The 16949-nt window shown below is 42.5% G+C and overlaps 1 protein-coding gene across 1 annotated transcript in view; it reads left to right on the forward strand.

Moving 5' to 3' along the window:
- PARP1 (poly(ADP-ribose) polymerase 1) overlaps positions 1-16949 on the forward strand; it is a 2301307-nt gene that overhangs the window by 75977 nt on the left and 2208381 nt on the right. Inside the window, exons 2-3 of the mRNA XM_044060208.1 lie at positions 8391-8553; positions 9065-9138. Coding sequence (XP_043916143.1) covers positions 8391-8553; positions 9065-9138 — 237 coding nt within the window. The remainder of the gene's footprint in view (positions 1-8390; positions 8554-9064; positions 9139-16949) is intronic.

The raw sequence follows: 16949 nt of genomic DNA on the forward strand, positions 1-16949 counted from the left end.
CAGGCAAGAGTGTCCCACTTTCTCCCATAGTTTATTTTTAGAACCACTGGCAAAGAAAATAATGGACTTTGAAATTCAAGGATGTAATTGGAATGGTACATGAAAGAAGTCAGTGTTTTGTTTGCATATATTATTTTGTATTTGAAAAATCCAGAATATTTTGAAACATGGTCTTTTTGGATATAAAACCTAATGCAGATGAAACAAAGGCTGTAGCAGTAAGCTATATAGGCAGATATGAATTGGTTTAGCAATACCCAAACTTATCAGTGTGTGACAAGATAAAACAGTTGTATGGATTAGCAGATGTTCTTCATTCCACATTGCTGCAGTCCTAACTATTGGGTAGTCCGCTGTCCAGTCGGCCCGAATACCAAAGTATATGGCTGACGTCGGTCAGGGCGCATTAGACTGACGTCAGTACGTCAGGGTACTAATGCGCATGACCGACGTCATATCCTCAGTCTTTTTTGCCGCATGGTCCGATGCAGAAGCAATTTTGCGAGTGCAGGTTGGCGTTCTGAAAGTTTCTGAAGTCAGAGTTTCAGACCGAATCAAAGTTGGCTAAGTACCCGTTGGGAATATTTTGGTTTTTCTTGCCTCAGTATTTAACCGGATGTCAGAAAAAGTGAATAACTGTATTTCTTGTGGGAAACAGATACCTCATAGGGATTACCATACTTTGTGTATACCTTGTTTAGGGCCTGAGCACGGCGTTGTTGGATGCCGCTCTTGTGCTAGATTTAACAAACGCACTATTAAGAGAAGGTTAGACTGTGCCAGGTTAGTTTTGGGAAGCGTTGTAATTATAAAATGCCGTCGGGGGCTCCGCCGCCCGCTTCGGCCAAAAAGCGCAAGGACAAAGCAGCAAAGCCTAGAGTGGAAGAACCGACAGTCCCAGGCGTCGGATCTTTAGAAGGCTCAGTGGAGCCGGAGGTTTTGCCAGGTGTTTCTTTGGAGTCTCAGGGAGAGACTTTACTGTTACAGGATGTATCCTCGCAGGAAGTAGGCCAGGCTGAGGGGGCTTCTCAGGTGGCTGTTCTTCCCTCTCTTCCTAAGGTGGTTAGAGCCTCCCTTCTGTTTCCAAGGCTTCTTTGAGAGGCAGGCCAAGTTTAACTTCAGTGGGGTTTCTCCTAGTGCTTCAGGGTCTTTGCCTAAGAAACATATGCTTAAAATGGCAGAGGATTTGATTACTATGATTAGAGGTTCTATGCCCCTCCTGATAAGAGGCCTAGGGTGGAACCTGAGTTTGAGAGTTTTGAGCAATGTTCGAGGCTTCTGAGTCTTCGGCTGAAGACTTGCAGGAGTATCCTCCTTATTCTGATTCTGATGTGGATGATTCTACTCCTTCAGCTTCTCCTCCTGAGGATTTTTCATTTTCAGAGACTCTGCATTCCATGAGGGAGCATTTTAAATGGGAAGGTCAAGATTTCTCTGATTCCAGGAAGAGGCTTAGGGAATTCTTGTTTTTACCCCAGCATAGGCCTTTAGCTATACCTCCTGTTCTGAATGTGGTGGAAGATGTTTTTGCAGAGGCTTCCCTCAATCCTGATTCTTTGCCTCCTGCCCCAGTTAAACCGGATAGGTACTATAGGGTGCCTGAAGCTCATAAGTATCTTTTTAAGAGTCCTAGGGCAGACCCGGAAACCTCAGGGGCCTAAAGGTGTGAAGGCCTCTGTTGTTAAAAATCCTGTTCCTCCTGATAAAGAGGCAAGGGCTTTGGATAGATGGGGAAAGAAAGTGTATACTTCTTCCACTTTAGCCATGAGGGCGTTGAATTGTCAGTTTCACATGTTAAAATATCAGAATTATCTCCTTTCACAATTGAAATCTAAGGTGGATGCTCTGGCAGAAGGTATTGAGTGTAAAGAGTTGCAGGATTTAGTTCATGTGTCTGAACAGGTGGGTAAACATTCCTTGCAATGTGGTTTTGATGCTGTGCAGGCCTCCTCGAGGGTGGCTGCCACTGGTTCTGTTCTTCGTAGGCATGCCTGGTTGAGAGATCAGAATTTAGCTGAGCATGTTAAAACAAGGATTTTGGATGCTCCTTTGCAGTCTGATGTGTTGTTTGGTTCGCCTGTGGAAGCAGTCTTAAAGAAAATGGAGGACAAGGCTAAGTCTATGCAAACTGTTAAGGATTTTTGCAGGTGCAGCCTCCAAGTTTAGTAGAAATTGGCCTACTAAGGGATGGACTTATCCTGCTTATGATTCCCAGTCTAGGGGTAGGTCTAGACGTGGTAGGGGCAGAGCTCAAGGTTCTTTTAGGCCTAGGACAGGGAGTTCCCCTGCTCAGACTTCTGGTGAGGGCAGGGGTCAGTCCTTTCGTAAGCAGACCCAATGACCTGCCTTTTCAGCTGCCAGTACATTCTCGCCTGGCAGCACCTTTGGGAGGAAGGCTGTCTCTTTTCAAAGAAAATTGGGATTTAATTACCCAAGACAGATGGGTTCTGGATATCATTCACCACGGTTACAGGTTTTATTTCCATACCATGCCTCCTTTCAAAGGCATGCCAGACATTCCTCCTCTACAAAGACAAGAGGCTCACAAGCAAATTTCTCTGTTGCTCCACATAGGGGCCATTCAGCCAGTTCATGTGCCAGAAAGGGGCCTAGGATTTTATTCTCGCCTGTTCCTAGTACCGAAGAAGGGGAACACGTGGAGGCCAATTTTGGATTTATCTATCCTCAACACTTATCTGGACATTCCCAAGTTCAAAATGTTGACGTTACAACAGCTTTTACCTCTGCTGGGCAAGGATCACTGGATGGTAACTTTAGATCTCAAGGAAGCTTACCTTCATGTGCCTATAAGACTAAGTTGCAGGAAGTATCTGCGTTTTCGAGCTGGAAATTCTCATTATCAGTTCTCTGCATTGCCCTTTGGCTTATCCACTGCCTTCAGAGCTTTCACAAAGGTTCTGGCTCCAGTGATAGCTTACTTCAGGCTAAAAGGAATTCAAATCTATCCTTACTTGGACGACTGCCTGATTCTAGCTCAAGAAAAGGAAGACCTTCTACAGCATTTGGATTATGTCATAGCAGTGCTAAGATGCCTAGGGTATTCTGTGAACGAAATAAAGTCCAGTCTAGTACCCTCTCAAGACATGTGCTTTCTGGGTGTGAGACTGAATACAGCAGCCAAGATGGCCTTTTAACCCCGGACAAACAAAAGAATCTTTCCAGTTACTTCCATCAACTATCTCTTCAGTCCGGGCTGACTGCAAGGACAGTCCTTCAAGCCTTAGGGTTCATGGCATCTTGTATTCTGGTACTTCCCAATGCCAAACTGCATATGAGGAAGCTGCAATGGTATCTCAAAAATGTATGGACACAGCACTGCCAGGATTTGGACACTGTCATTCAAATAATACCTTACATTCAAAAGGAATTTTTGTGGTGGGCTCAGGAATGTCACCTAAACAAGGGACTCTCTGTGACCCGCCTAGAGGCGAGTCAGATTCTAACGACAGATGCCTCAGACATTGCTTGGGGAGCTCATCTAAATGGAAAGTGGATACAAGACAAGTGGCCTGCCAGACTACAGCATCTACATATCAACATGAAAGAGATGTTAGCAGTCCAGTTTGCATTAATGGCTTTCAAGGAGTTACTTCTTCCAGGGCAGGTGTTGATTCTAACAGACAACACAACTGTCATGTGGTACATCAACAAACAAGGGGAACACATTCTTACCCATTGTGCAGGCAAGCAATGATTTTATGGGAGACTGCGCTCAGCTTGCAACTAACTCTTCAGGCAAGGTTTCTGCCGGGAGCACAGAACTCCTTAGCAGATGTGTTAAGCAGACAAATCATGGATCCCCACGAGTGGAAACTGGATCTTCATGTATTTCAAAATTGACAGTGTCATGGGGAACTCCAGACATAGATCTGTTCGCTTCTCCACTAAACCACCAGCTGCCAAAGTTTTGCACAAAGAGGTTTCATCACACAGCTTGGAAAGTGGATGCTCTTTCTTTCAGTTGGAAAAATCTTCATGTGTATGCTTTTCCACCTCTGCCTCTTCTCCCAAAGGTGCTTCTAAAGGTCAGACAAGACAAGCCAAGGATGATTTTAATAGCTCCAGATTGGCCTCGCAGCACTGGTACCCATTACTGAGGAGTCTGGTAAGGAAGCCTCCATGGCCTTTACCCTTGATTCCACACCTGTTGTCTCAGAGGGACGGTCACCTGTTCAATGTCAAGCTTCAATCTCTTCATCTAACAGCCTGGCATATTCTGTTTTGAAAGACAGCAGGTCTCAACTTCCTCAACAAGTTTTAAATGTGATTATGGAAGCCAGAAGACCTAGTACAAGGAAAGTATACGCAGAAAAATGGAAGAGATTTTTATTTTGGAGTGCAGCAAACAATTTGGAGATTTCTGAGCCTAATTTGAGTGTGGCTCTTCAATATCTTACTGAGTTATTGGACAAAGGTTTGTCTTTCTCTTCCATTAAGATTCATGCTGCAGCAATTTCAGCTCACTATGATTGTGACCCACCATTGTTTTCGCATCCTTTGTTCAAGCAATTTCTTAGAGGGCAAAGAATATAAGACCCCACGAGAGCTCCTACTCCTGCTTGGGATCTCAATTTTGTGTTGGAGAAACTTACTCTACAACCTTTTGAGCCTGCGGCTACTGCTGAATTGAAATATTTGTCATGGAAGACTGCTTTTTTGTTGGCCATTACTTCTGCAAGAAGGGTTTCTGAGTTGCAGGCCCTTATGGCGGTAGAGCCTTTTTAGATTTTTCATAAGGATAGGGTATCTTTACGTACTAATCCTTCCTTTATGCCTAAGGTGGTTTCTAGTGTGGCTTTAAACCAAACTATTCATTTGCCTACTTTTTATGCAGATCCCCAAAATAAAGGGGAAAAGATTTTGCACACTTTAGATGTACACAGGCAATTGCGTTATTATTTGAGCAGGACTAAGGATTTTAGGCAGTCTCAGCAGTTGTTTGTTTCTTTTGCTTTGGGTTCGCAGGGCAAGCCTGTGTCAAAACAAACTATTTCTAGGTGGATTGGGTTTTGCATTGCATTTTGTTATTCCCATCATGGCAAGGAGATTCCAGCTGGAATTAGGCCTCATTCCACTAGGGCTACTGCCACTTCTACAGCATTTCTAAGGGGGTGGCCACTAAGGATATTTTGGAGGCAGCTACTTGGAGTTCAGTGCATACTTTCTCTAAGCATTATCACCTTCCTCTCTACTCTAAGTCTAGGGCTGGTTTTGCCACAGCTATTTTGCAAGGCATGTTGTCAGTTCCTGCTTCCTTATGATTTGCCAGCCTCCCTTACCTCTGCTTTGGGATTCTACCCAATAGTTAGGACTGCAGCAATGTGGAATGAAGAACATAGTACAGTTTTGTACCTACCATAAATGTAGATGTTCGAGGATCCACATTGCTGCAGTCCAATTTACCCTCCCTCCTTCCCCTCTGTGTTTAAGGGTGGTTGTGTAGGTGAGGTTATATTCTGGTAATTTTGTATATATTGTACATATTTTTGGTGCAGGTATGTTTGGAATTTTTGGTTTTGGCCTTAGCTTTTCAGGGTCTTCTGACATCTGGGGCAAGAAAAGACTGAGGATATGGCGTCGGTCATGCGCATTAGTACCCTGATGTACTGACGTCAGTCTAATGCGCCCTGACCGACGTCAGCCATATACTTTGGTATTCGGGCCGACTGGACAGCGGACTACCCAATAGTTAGGACTGCAGCAATGTGGATCCTCGAACATCTACATTTATGGTAGGTACAAAACTGTACTTTTTGTCACTACAGCTAAGGATATGTGGGAAGGGACTAACAAAAAATGATACAAAATTGAGAAGTTGAAAGCTTTACTTTATAGGTACTAAGGTATTAGCTGTGAAAATCTTTAGTTCCTTTAGTTTTGGATACAGGTCCAGCATAATTTTATAAACAAGAGGAGGGGTTGTGCACTGTAATTTAATAGGTGGAGGAATTTATTTTGGAGGAGAAGAGCGAGAAAGTAGGATGAGTTGATTCTGCCTGGAGAACAAAGTGGTTTAGGATTACCCTGATTTGAAGGGATGCTGTAGAGCTACATAGTTGAGAACTCAGAACCTTCCACCTTGATTTTATATGTGTGTGTGTGTGTGTGTGTGTGTGTGTGTGTGTGATGTATATAAAACTGTTTGCATATCTATATTGAGATGGAAGAGAATGATGATGAATTTAAAAAATGAGTGTAATATTTTGGATGCAGGTCCTTAAGGGAGAAGAACAGCCATACAGAACACTGTAATCGTAAAGATGAAGTAAGTATTCCAGGAACAGGGGAAGTCACTGAGTTCCCAAATGACTTGGCCATCCTGCAATAAGATTTGTCCCTAATAAATAACTAGTGTCAAAATTATGGACTGAAACTAAATGCCAAAAGATGCATTGGTGTATTCTTTGGGAAGTCATCTACATTGGTGAACTACTATGTTAATAATACGAGTTAGTAATAGTTGACCCAGATGTTCAGGATTTGGAAACTTGTGTGGACAGTGACCCAACTTTTGATTGATTTCCATTGTCTTAAAGTCCTGTATTGCACAGCTTATAAACAAAGGGATTGTGTCTAGAGGTAGAGATGTCATTGTCCTCATTTACTCAGCCTTCATTAGGCCGGTTATGGAGTATAATGCCCCTTTTGCATACATCTATCAAGTCACCTGCAACAACTGGAATGCTCGCAGAGCTGCCCTACTGAAAGGGTACCGGCGTAAACAATACATCCTGCAAGAACTGACTCAAAGCCCTGGCACTGTACTCTGTATCCTACAGACTTGAGGTGACCTGTGTCTAGCATAGAAGGCATCCTCTGACATAGTACTGATGAATTTTACTGCACATCAAGTCAGATGGTATCCAAAATACTCGTCTGCAGATGTAAACCTCCTCTTCAGTATTAACAAAATAGTTTGGAGAGATGAGTAAATCTTTCTTTCTGGGGATACCACTGCTGTAGAACACACTCCCAATCAACATAAAACAAAGCTCATCCCTGTTCATATTTCAAGCACAGCTTGGATCTGTGGATGGGAACCAAGAAAATTTGCCCCAGAGCTGCCTCCTGTACTAATGGACAGGGACAGTTCCTAAATGCTTTATCCCATGCATAGGACCCCTCAACTTATGTGTGGTATGTTCCCAGAGATTCTCATTAGGGTTAATATTTAATTAACGACCATTGGATGAGTAAGCCCAATGTAACCTCAAATGGGATAGGTTAAGTCTAGCAAATTTCCCTTTTGGGGCTCTAAAGTGGCTTGCAAGAGCAGCTAGCTTAGTACTTGCCTATGAATCTATGAAAAAGGGGCAAATGCACAGGATGTCCTGGAAGCAGCTACTTGGTCATTAGTCTGTAGCTTCTCAGATGACTGCAGATTGGAATTGACTGCTGCAGTTGGAAGAGGTTTTATTTTATCCCCATAAGGGGCATGTTGCCTTCCTACTTCATCAAAGTCATCTGTGGGTAGTTTAATCTGGTAATAATCCCTGAAGTAGTGACTGCAACAACCACACAATGAACATAGTGCATTTGTATAGTCAAGTTACCATAGCTGTAGTGTGGTCGCTGTTGCTGTCCACATTTCCTCCTTGCATCCCGTTTAATCTGTTAACGTTGTGGGCCATGGTGTGTATACTCTTCCTTTTCCACTCTTACCTAACTTTGACCGGCTGTCTCTTGCGGTCCTGTCATCTTTTCTTTAGTATCCAAAGGAAGGGTAAGTTTTCCTCCGGGGCATTGATAGATCCCCGGAATCTTGCATTTAACACAATGAGTTGGGTTCATGTATTTGCACCCATCCTCCAGGTTGAGGGGGGGGGAGTTAAGAAAGAAAAGCAAATGGTCAAACATACGCAGCCTTTATACTGGCTATATGGAGATGTCAAGCCTGGCCAGGTATCTGATTTTTAGCCTGTGGCAGAGTTCTTCAAAGTAATGACTGCAGCACTGACCACACTCAAAACAGTTCGTTAATGAGTTGAATGTATAACTCCACTTTCTGTGACACAGGTTTAATTTCTTGACTGCATTGTTGTTTTTGTAACTGAATTTTGTTTACTATATCATCATCTGTAATAAAGAAAAAAAATCTTTATTGTACATTATACTCTGTAGTATTCCCTTTCATACTGTATAATAAGCATGCACTGTTGCTACATTCAAGTAATGTTCTCCATAGAGACATGAGTTTTGCTTTAAGTTTTTTCTCATGGCCCAGTTCTAGCTAGCCACAGTACAATTAAAACGGGGGGGAAAAAAAAAAGAGAGAGAGAGAGATACTGCTGTCTGATTATGCAGTATGTAAAGACTGAGGTTGAAGCTAAATGTTGGTATGTTTTTTTTTTATTTTTCCCTTCTTCCAGTCTCCAATGTTTGACGGCAAAATTCCTCACTGGTATCATTACTCATGCTTTTGGCAAAGAGCAAGGGTTTTATCTACTGCAGATATTGATGGCTTTCCTGACCTGAGATGGGAAGACCAAGAAAAAATTAAAAAGGCAGTTGACACTGGAGGAGACTCTGGAGGTAAATTACAATATTTTCCATTTTTTTTTCTTGCATTTTTATTTTTAATTAGGAACGTGTTTTTGAACAATGGTCTTGCTTTTCAGTAGCAAGTTTTCTAGTGATTTGTTTTTTAAAAGTAAATTTTGTTTTCAGTTGTAAAGAAGGATATTGTCACTGATAGAAATTTGTTTTGTTTTGGACTAAAATACTCGAGTGGAGAGTTTTGAGCTTGCATTCAGTGCAAATTGGTGGTCTTGTTAAGTGGTTAAGATCTGGTAGGCACTGATGGATTTGTTTAAGGAAGGGTTAATAGAGACTGCACTGTGTGTTTTTTTTTTTTTTTTTCCCTTAATTTTCCCTTTCTGCCCATCACACCTTCCCTTACCAGATGTCCAGTTTTCCCCATTGGTGGAGAGTTCCCAGATCCAGTACGGTGAAAGCTTTCGTGGAGGATGCTTCTTAGTCATACGTGAGGGTGCTTGTGCCCTTGCTTGCTTTTCCTGCATTGAAGACATTTTTATTATGAAAGCCTTTACCCTTACCCCTGGTGATGACATGAACACTAGCATCACCATGAGGAGGGCAGCAAGCTTTTGTCTGCACGTGAGTGCTGTCCATGTGCACTGACAAGAGCTCCAGTGATGAGCTTGGGTTTTCATGCAGACTGTCCCTGCACAGGCTCTCCGCATCCTGACAAATCTTCCTTCCAGTGGTTTTTATTCCTCTACGTTGCTATCATATGAAACATTTGTTTTATAAATCAGTGTGCAGGGCTTGTGATTTGAATGTAGGGTTTTATGGAGCTACATCAACAGCATTTCTTTAAACAGCAGGCACATCTGAGTTGAAACATTTTGAGCAGCAGGCATCTCTTGAAAATAGAATTTTCTCTTCATAAATTAGTCATCCATTGTATGAACAGAGCCTAGTTGATTGCTCATACACCAAGCTAAACTAAATTTTAGAAGTTTCCATCTGTAGGACTTGAGGGGAGGGCAAGTGGTTAAAACAGTTAATGAGTACAAAGGTTAATCTTCATAAGTCACGTCACAGTTGTGAAAAGACATTATTTCATTTACATTGGTAAAGTTCCTCACTGATTGAAATATGGTGGAGGTAGTGGATGGTTCAGTTGGTATGCGCGTACTTGAGAAATGTTTTGTGTGCTTGTTCGGATTTTTAATGTGTCTTTATTGATCAGAATGGGAGCAAAATGAGAACAACTGAATGAGACTCCTCAGTGACAGTTGCTTAAAATTTAACCTACTCCCATGTCTGTAGTTATTTAACAATGCATTGTTAATGCAGTATAATGCCAACAATGTTTGTGCTGTAGTGTTAATCATACTTGTAGTCTTAACTGTGTGGGCTGTCTTGTCCTTTTTATACTTATGGTGCTTGAAAGGCAGATCAGGCGGCATGTTTGCTGTTGTGTGTTACTGTAGTTGTAGTATTCCTTGCTACAGTTAAGCATGTCCGATGAACTTACTTCCCCAGATTTAACAAAAAACTCCAAAAGAAACAAATCCACTAAAAAATACACACAACGGAGTCAACAACTGTGAGCAAAATTAATTGAAGGCAATCTGCCGAGGTACCAGAAGCACCAGTAAAGAATTTTGCTCGCAGTTCTTGCCCCCGTTGTGTGTATTTTCTCACATTTAAACAAGAAATGCAGAATGCTGCTTTTGTTTCATCTGAAGAAATTTTCTCATATTTTGATTTCCTTTGTTACTTGAATCTGTAGGTAATTGTGACGCACCCTGCTGGGAGTTAGGAATGTCACACTTAACAGTAATATGACTGCTGATACGTGTGTGACTTAAACATTGAATAGAAATGATCTGATTACTTCAGAAGTTCAGCATAACCTTTAGTAAGATTATAAAAGGGTCAGTAGTGTGTCCATATTTCAAACTACCAACTTTCATTCCTTATGCTTCCCCACAGTCTATCCGCAGTGGCAGTCTATAACTTCCATTCTTAACTACTAACCAGATCTGGGTAGGAGAGACAAATCAAGAAGAGGGATAATCTTTTAAAAGTCCATGTTGACTTCTTGCATACACCAGCACCTTCTGATCAGACCTCTTTAAAATAGTAGTGCATGTCACCATCCTGGATTAGAAAGCCTAATTTCACACTAAAGTGCACAAATTAATTTGACCACTAAAACCAAATCTTATAACACTCCTCTTCCTTGAAACATATCTACTATTATTTATAACCTTTCAAATTAAAAAATGTTTAAGGAGCACTGAACAGCTGAAACGTATCATGTCTCTCAGTCTTTATATGACGTGCTTCATGTAACCAATCTGGAACTTTTTGGAGTATTGTAAACCCCAAGTTATCATTTTTGGATTGTTGATCACTTTCCAACACACATGAATTTTGACCAGTAATAAATAAGCTTCATCTCTTTGGAGGTGTCTTGGAAGAAAGATTTGGAAGTGTTACCCTGCAAGTGAAATTAAAGTAAGTATAACATACATTATCAGTAGCATAATCAGTTTACAGCGTAATTGCAATATTAACGCAGCAAAAGTCATGAAAACTTGGCACACTTTAACAGTCACACAGCCTATTAAATGTTGTATACACACCAATAGTTCATGCAGTAATTCATAATTTTTGTGCCATCATTAACGTATTTTATAACAGTAGTTTCTGTACAAACTACTTATTGAAAGTTTGTAGCTTTATATTTGTTGTATAATGTTAATGGTTTGATTCTTTAAGCATGCTATGTTTTAAGCACTGCCAGTTGCTATGAAAATACATTTGAACAAAATGTTAATTAGCATGGAGGACACAGGCTCAGAAAAAAAAATCGTGTTCAGTGCAGTTTTATTTTTATTACTTTGTGGTGCACTTTCAGTGTGTATAGTAAACACTTATTAAACCTGAGACTGTGCATGCAGTGTACCCAAAGTGTTGAAATGCACCCCCACTGAAAAGTTGATCAAAATGTGTGCCACATGAGCTCAGAAAAGGTGTTAATGCAAGATATATGGTGTAGAGGTTGATTCTGATATTGTGTTAAAATCTATAGTGTATATTTTTTTCAGATTTTTAAGAAACACTGTATAGTAATCAAGTGCTGGTCTTTAGTAAATAATGTCCAGTAAGTTGACTCGGATGGAATATGGACTCCAGGTGGTCAACACTGGAGGAAATGTAAAGAAAAATAGTGGCACTCTTTTGTTTTATGTTGTTAATGAGTAGAAAACTGTTTTGAGTTGTGTAGTATTCTTCCCTGTCCCCGAATGATGCCAAAATACAAATCGAACATCTTTGGCCTGAATGATTGGATGCCTAAATGATTTGCTCCTTGGGGAATCCGTTCCCAAAGAAACACATTGATTACCAAAACATGATGTTCTTTGTGTTTTACTGTTGCAGTCATTACATTTGGGTTATCTGCTTGCAGTAACCCTCAGTCAGCCTGATTAACAAAGTCTTGGGTCTTGCATCGGATGCTGTCCCTTCTTCCATGACGTCAAGGGTATAAAACATGCAGCCGACGCCATTACACTAATCTTTCTTGTTGTGCGGTGCCCGAAGCAGAAGCAGTTCGCAAGTGCCAGTCGGCAGACTCCTGAAATTTTCGTTTTCGGGTTTCAGGACCGAAGTCTTCAACTAAAGCGAAGTACCCACATTGGGGAAACTTTTTTTCTTGCTCCTTACCGATGTCGGTAAAAGTTAATTGCATTACTTGTGGAAAGCAAATACCTCACAAAGATTTTCATTCATGATTCCTTGCCTGGGCCCTGACCACGACGTACCTTGCTGTCAGTTTTGTGCTTTATTTAATCGGCGCACTATCTGTCATCTGTATATTTTCACCTCTAAATATTTCTGTTCTTGTTTTAGTTATCCAGAAATGTCGTTGGTTAGCCATCAGACTACCGGGATTCTGAAAAACGCAAAGATAGACCGAGACAGGCTGCCTAGGTCCAAAGCTGCCGACGACACTTCTAAGCCAGTCACCGGTTCGCTGGTACTCAGTGAGGCGCTTTTGCATCCCCTGATACCTGCTACTTCTGATTCGCAGGCCTCTGCTGAGACCCATTCGGAGTCAGGTATGCCGTGAGATGCTTCAACTGTGGAACCTGCGGATGTCTCTACCTTGGATGGGTCTGGAGCTGCTGTGCAGGCAACTGCTTCTGAGGGTGTATTCAGGCCTACGGACTTGCATATTAAACCAACGCCTCCTTCTTTTAGGCCTAAATCTCAAACCATGCCGAAGAAACCAATGCCCAGGCCGCATGCTCGGGCCTCTATGCCTAAAAAACAAATAAGAATGGCTGAAGATCTTACAACTTTTAATCAGGGGAAGCCAATCTCCCCCTTCTAAGAGACTTAGGACTGAAGTTGTTTATGAATCTTCTGACCAGGGTTCTGATTTTTCTGATTCTTCTGATGATCTGGATTTGCCCTTATCTACTTATGAGGATTCTGATGCAGAGGGCTCCTATTCCCTCTGCTTCCCCACCAGAGGATTTTTCATTTTGTGAAACCTTATATACCCTAAGGGAGCATTTCCACTGGGAAAGCCAGGATTTTTCTGATTCAAAAAAGAGGCTTAGGGATCTCTTACTTCTGCCTCAGCTTAGGCTTTTAGCTATACTTCATGTACTAGACATTGTTGATGATGCCTTTTCGGAATCTCGTGTGGCCCCCTGATTGTTTGCCTCCTGCTCCCAGAAAACCTGATAGATATTGCAGAGTTGCTGATTATCACAAGTTCCATTTTAAAAAATTGTATTGCGGATCCATAGACTATTTCACAGGGCCCCAAGGGCATTAAGGCTTCTACTGCTAAAAATCCTACCTCTTCTGATAGGGACTCCAGGGTGCTGGATAGATGGGGTAAGAAGGTTTACACTTCTGCAACCTTGGCCATTAGGGCTTTAAACTGCCAGTTTCATATTATCAACCACATGTTATTGAGTTGCTTAAACAGAAAATGATGATTCCTGACTGTGCTGAAAATAAAGACTTACAGTATTTAATGCATCCTGCTTAACAGGTTGGTAAACATACTTTGCAATGTGGATTTGATTCATTAGAGGCCTCTTGCAGGGCTGCTGTTACTGGGTCTGTGCTCAGAAGGCATGCTTGGCTTAAGGAGTAATCTTTGCATGATCATGTTAAAGCTAAACTGTTGGATGCTCCCTTAAATCAGGACCGCCTGTTTGGCAACAAAGCTGAGGAAGTTCTTAAAAAGATGGAAGATGAAGCTAAATCTATGCAAACTATTAAAGATTTCTTGCAACTTCAGCCTCCTAGATATAGTAGGCATTGGCCCTTTAAGAATTGGTCCTTTCCAGCCCCTTCAAGGTCTTCTCAAGCCAAACCCAGACATAGCAGAAACCCCAGATGTCAGTCCCAGGGGACACAAGACTAAGCAGTGGGGGATTTCCGTACCCAAATCTGGTAGTAGGACTCCCCCCTGTGGAAAATTGTCTCAATTACATGTTTTTAAAACTTCCAAGCACTTCCCAATTGAATGCTCCTTTAGGTGGAAAGATTGGTCTGCAGGCCAAAAACTGGGAACTCCATTATGCAGGACAAATGGGTTTTAAATAGTGTCCCAAGGATACAGACTTCACTTCCACATGTTACCAACACCAAGCGGGTGGCCAAGTCTACCCCCAAATCAGTGGGCTGAGGCCCAAAATCAAGTTCTTTCTCTCTCCCTCTTAAGCATGGGGGCTATTCAGTTGGTACCAGAAGAGGAAAAGGGACAAGGTTTCTGTTCGGGACTTTTCCTGGTACCCAGAAAAGGCAATACATGGTGTCCTATCATGGACTTTTCTACTCTAAACACCTTTCTGGTGATTCCAAAATTCAAAATGCTGACTCTTCACCAGCCACTTCCTATGCTAGGCAAAGATGCATGGTTGGCAACACTAGACTTAAAAGAAGCATACCTGCACATCCCTATCAGGGAGTCTTGCAGAAGATACCTACGCTTCAAAGCAGGCTGCATGCACTATCAGTTCTCTGCACTGCCCTTTGGCTTATCTATTGCGCCCAAGGTATTCACAAAGTGCCTAACTCCAGTCATTGCATTTTGCAGGCAAAGAAATATTCAAATATGCCCATACCTGGATGATTGTCTAATTCAGGCAGAAAGCCAGGACATACTTTTGAATCCTGTGGCCTTTGTTCAAAGAGTGCTGACTTGTCTGGGGTACACCATAAACGAAAAGGAATCACACCTGGTTACCCTGTCAACAAATTTATATTCCTGGGAGCAAGCTTGAATACAACTTCCCAGATGGCTTTCCTCACGCCAGAGAAAAGGATTCATTTGACAACCTACTTCAAACAAGTGGCCACAAAAACCCAGCTATCTGCAAGGCAAATACTGCAATCCTTGGGGTTCATGGCCTCCTGCATTCTTCTAATTCCATATAAAAGGCTGCATATGAGGAAACTACAGTGGTATCTCAAAAGCTTATGGTGTCAACATTCACAGGATCTAGAAGCAATGATTCCTATCATACCTTGCCTACGCTTAGAGTTCCTTTGGTGGGCAGAGGCCTGCCACCAAAACAAGGGACTACCCATTCACACTACCCCCTGCCGCCCAAACCTTAACAGATGCATCCGACTATGCATGGGGGGGCTCAGCTGGCAGGGAAGTGCATTCAGGGCAAATGGAACCCAAGTCAAATGCACCTGCACATAAATCAGAAGGAAATGTTAGCTGTACAGAATGCTCTGACAGACTTCAAGGACCACATTCTTCCAAGACAACTAATGGTAAAGATGGATAACACCACTGTCATGTGGTACATAAACAAGCCGGGGGTACACGTTCTTACCCCCTCTGCAGACCAGCCATGGCATTGTGGAACACAGCCTTGAGCTACCAAGTACATCTACAAGCTCAATTCCTGCCAGGAAAACTAACTACACTGGCAGATGGACTAAGCAGAAACCTCGTGGACCCACACGAGTGGAAACTGGAACCAAGGATTTTCAACATGTTGACAAGCAAGTGGGGGAGCCCAGATATAGACCTGTTTGCCTCCCCCCAGAACCATCAATTGGACAAGTTTTGCACAAGGATTCCCCACAAGCTAGCGGATGCAAAGTGGGTGCTGTATCCTTCAGCTGGAAAAACCTATCCGTTTATGCCTTTCCTCCTCTGCCTCTGCTCTACAAGGTACTACTAAAGATCAAACAGGAAAAGCAAAGGGCTATTTTAATTGCACCAGACTGGCCACGCCAACACTGGTACCCAGTCTTGCGCAGTGTGTCACGCATGGCCCCACAGCACCTGCCTCAGACTCCTTCCCTGTTGTCTCAGCAGGAGAACCAGATCCTGCACCTGCTATTGCAAACCCTGAACCTAGCAGCCTGGCTAATTTATCTAATCTCTCCTTTACTATCCCGTAGTAAATCAGTGATGGATATCATTTTAGAGGCAAGGAGGCCCAGTACTAGAAAATCTTATGCTGCAAAATGGAAAAGATTTTGTACCTGGAATCAGTCTCAAGGGATGAGCGCAGCAGTGTCCAGTTTACCTCACATTCTGCAGCACTTGACTGAAATGCTTCATAAGGGCTTGTCATTTTCCTCCTCCAAAATTTATGCCTCGGCCATTTCAGCTCATTACAGCACAGAGCCCTCCCCTCTTTTCTCACCCACTGCTCAAGCAGTTCCTCAGAGGGGCCAAAAATTTAAGGCCACCCAGGAGAGCTCTAACTCTAGCCTGGGACCTTGACGACCTTGTCTTGGAGAAACTCACTCTTCCTCCTTTCGAGCCAGCTGCTACTGCTGATTTTAAAATTCCTTTCCTGGAAAACAGCTTTCCTTTTAGCAATCACTTCTGCAAGAAGGGTATCTGAATTACAGGCCCTTATGGCAGTGGAGCCTTTCATCATCTTTCATGCGGACAAGGTCTCTCAGAACCATTCCCTCCATGCTCAAGGTGGTATCCAGTGTGGCTCTTAATCAGTCCATTCATTTGCCTACCTTCTTTCCTAACCCACCGAACAAAGGGGAACAGATACCCCACTCCTTAGATGTGCACAGACCACTTCGATTTTTACTTGGATAGGACTAAACCTCAAAGGAAATCTGAACAACTGCTGGTGTCATTTGCTGCAGGGACAGAGGGGAAAGCAATTTCAAAGCAAACCATTTCAAAATGGATAGGCCACTGCATTCATTTCTGCTATAAGCACCATTGGAAACCTATCCCACAGGGCATCAGACCCCATTCAGCCAGGACTGCATTTACCTCCACAGCCTTTCTCAGGGGCGTCCCTACAAGGGACATCCTAGAAGCTGCTACCTGGAGTTCTGTACATACTTTCACCCAGCATTATACTGTTGGATTTATTGATGGGTACAATGTTGGCTAATAGTCAGCTTTAATTTCACCCCATTTT

The sequence above is a fragment of the Protopterus annectens genome, chromosome 1.part2, assembly GCF_019279795.1.
Source record: "Protopterus annectens isolate FY-2018-M chromosome 1.part2, PAN1.0, whole genome shotgun sequence".
NCBI classification, from domain to species: Eukaryota; Metazoa; Chordata; order Ceratodontiformes; family Protopteridae; genus Protopterus; species Protopterus annectens.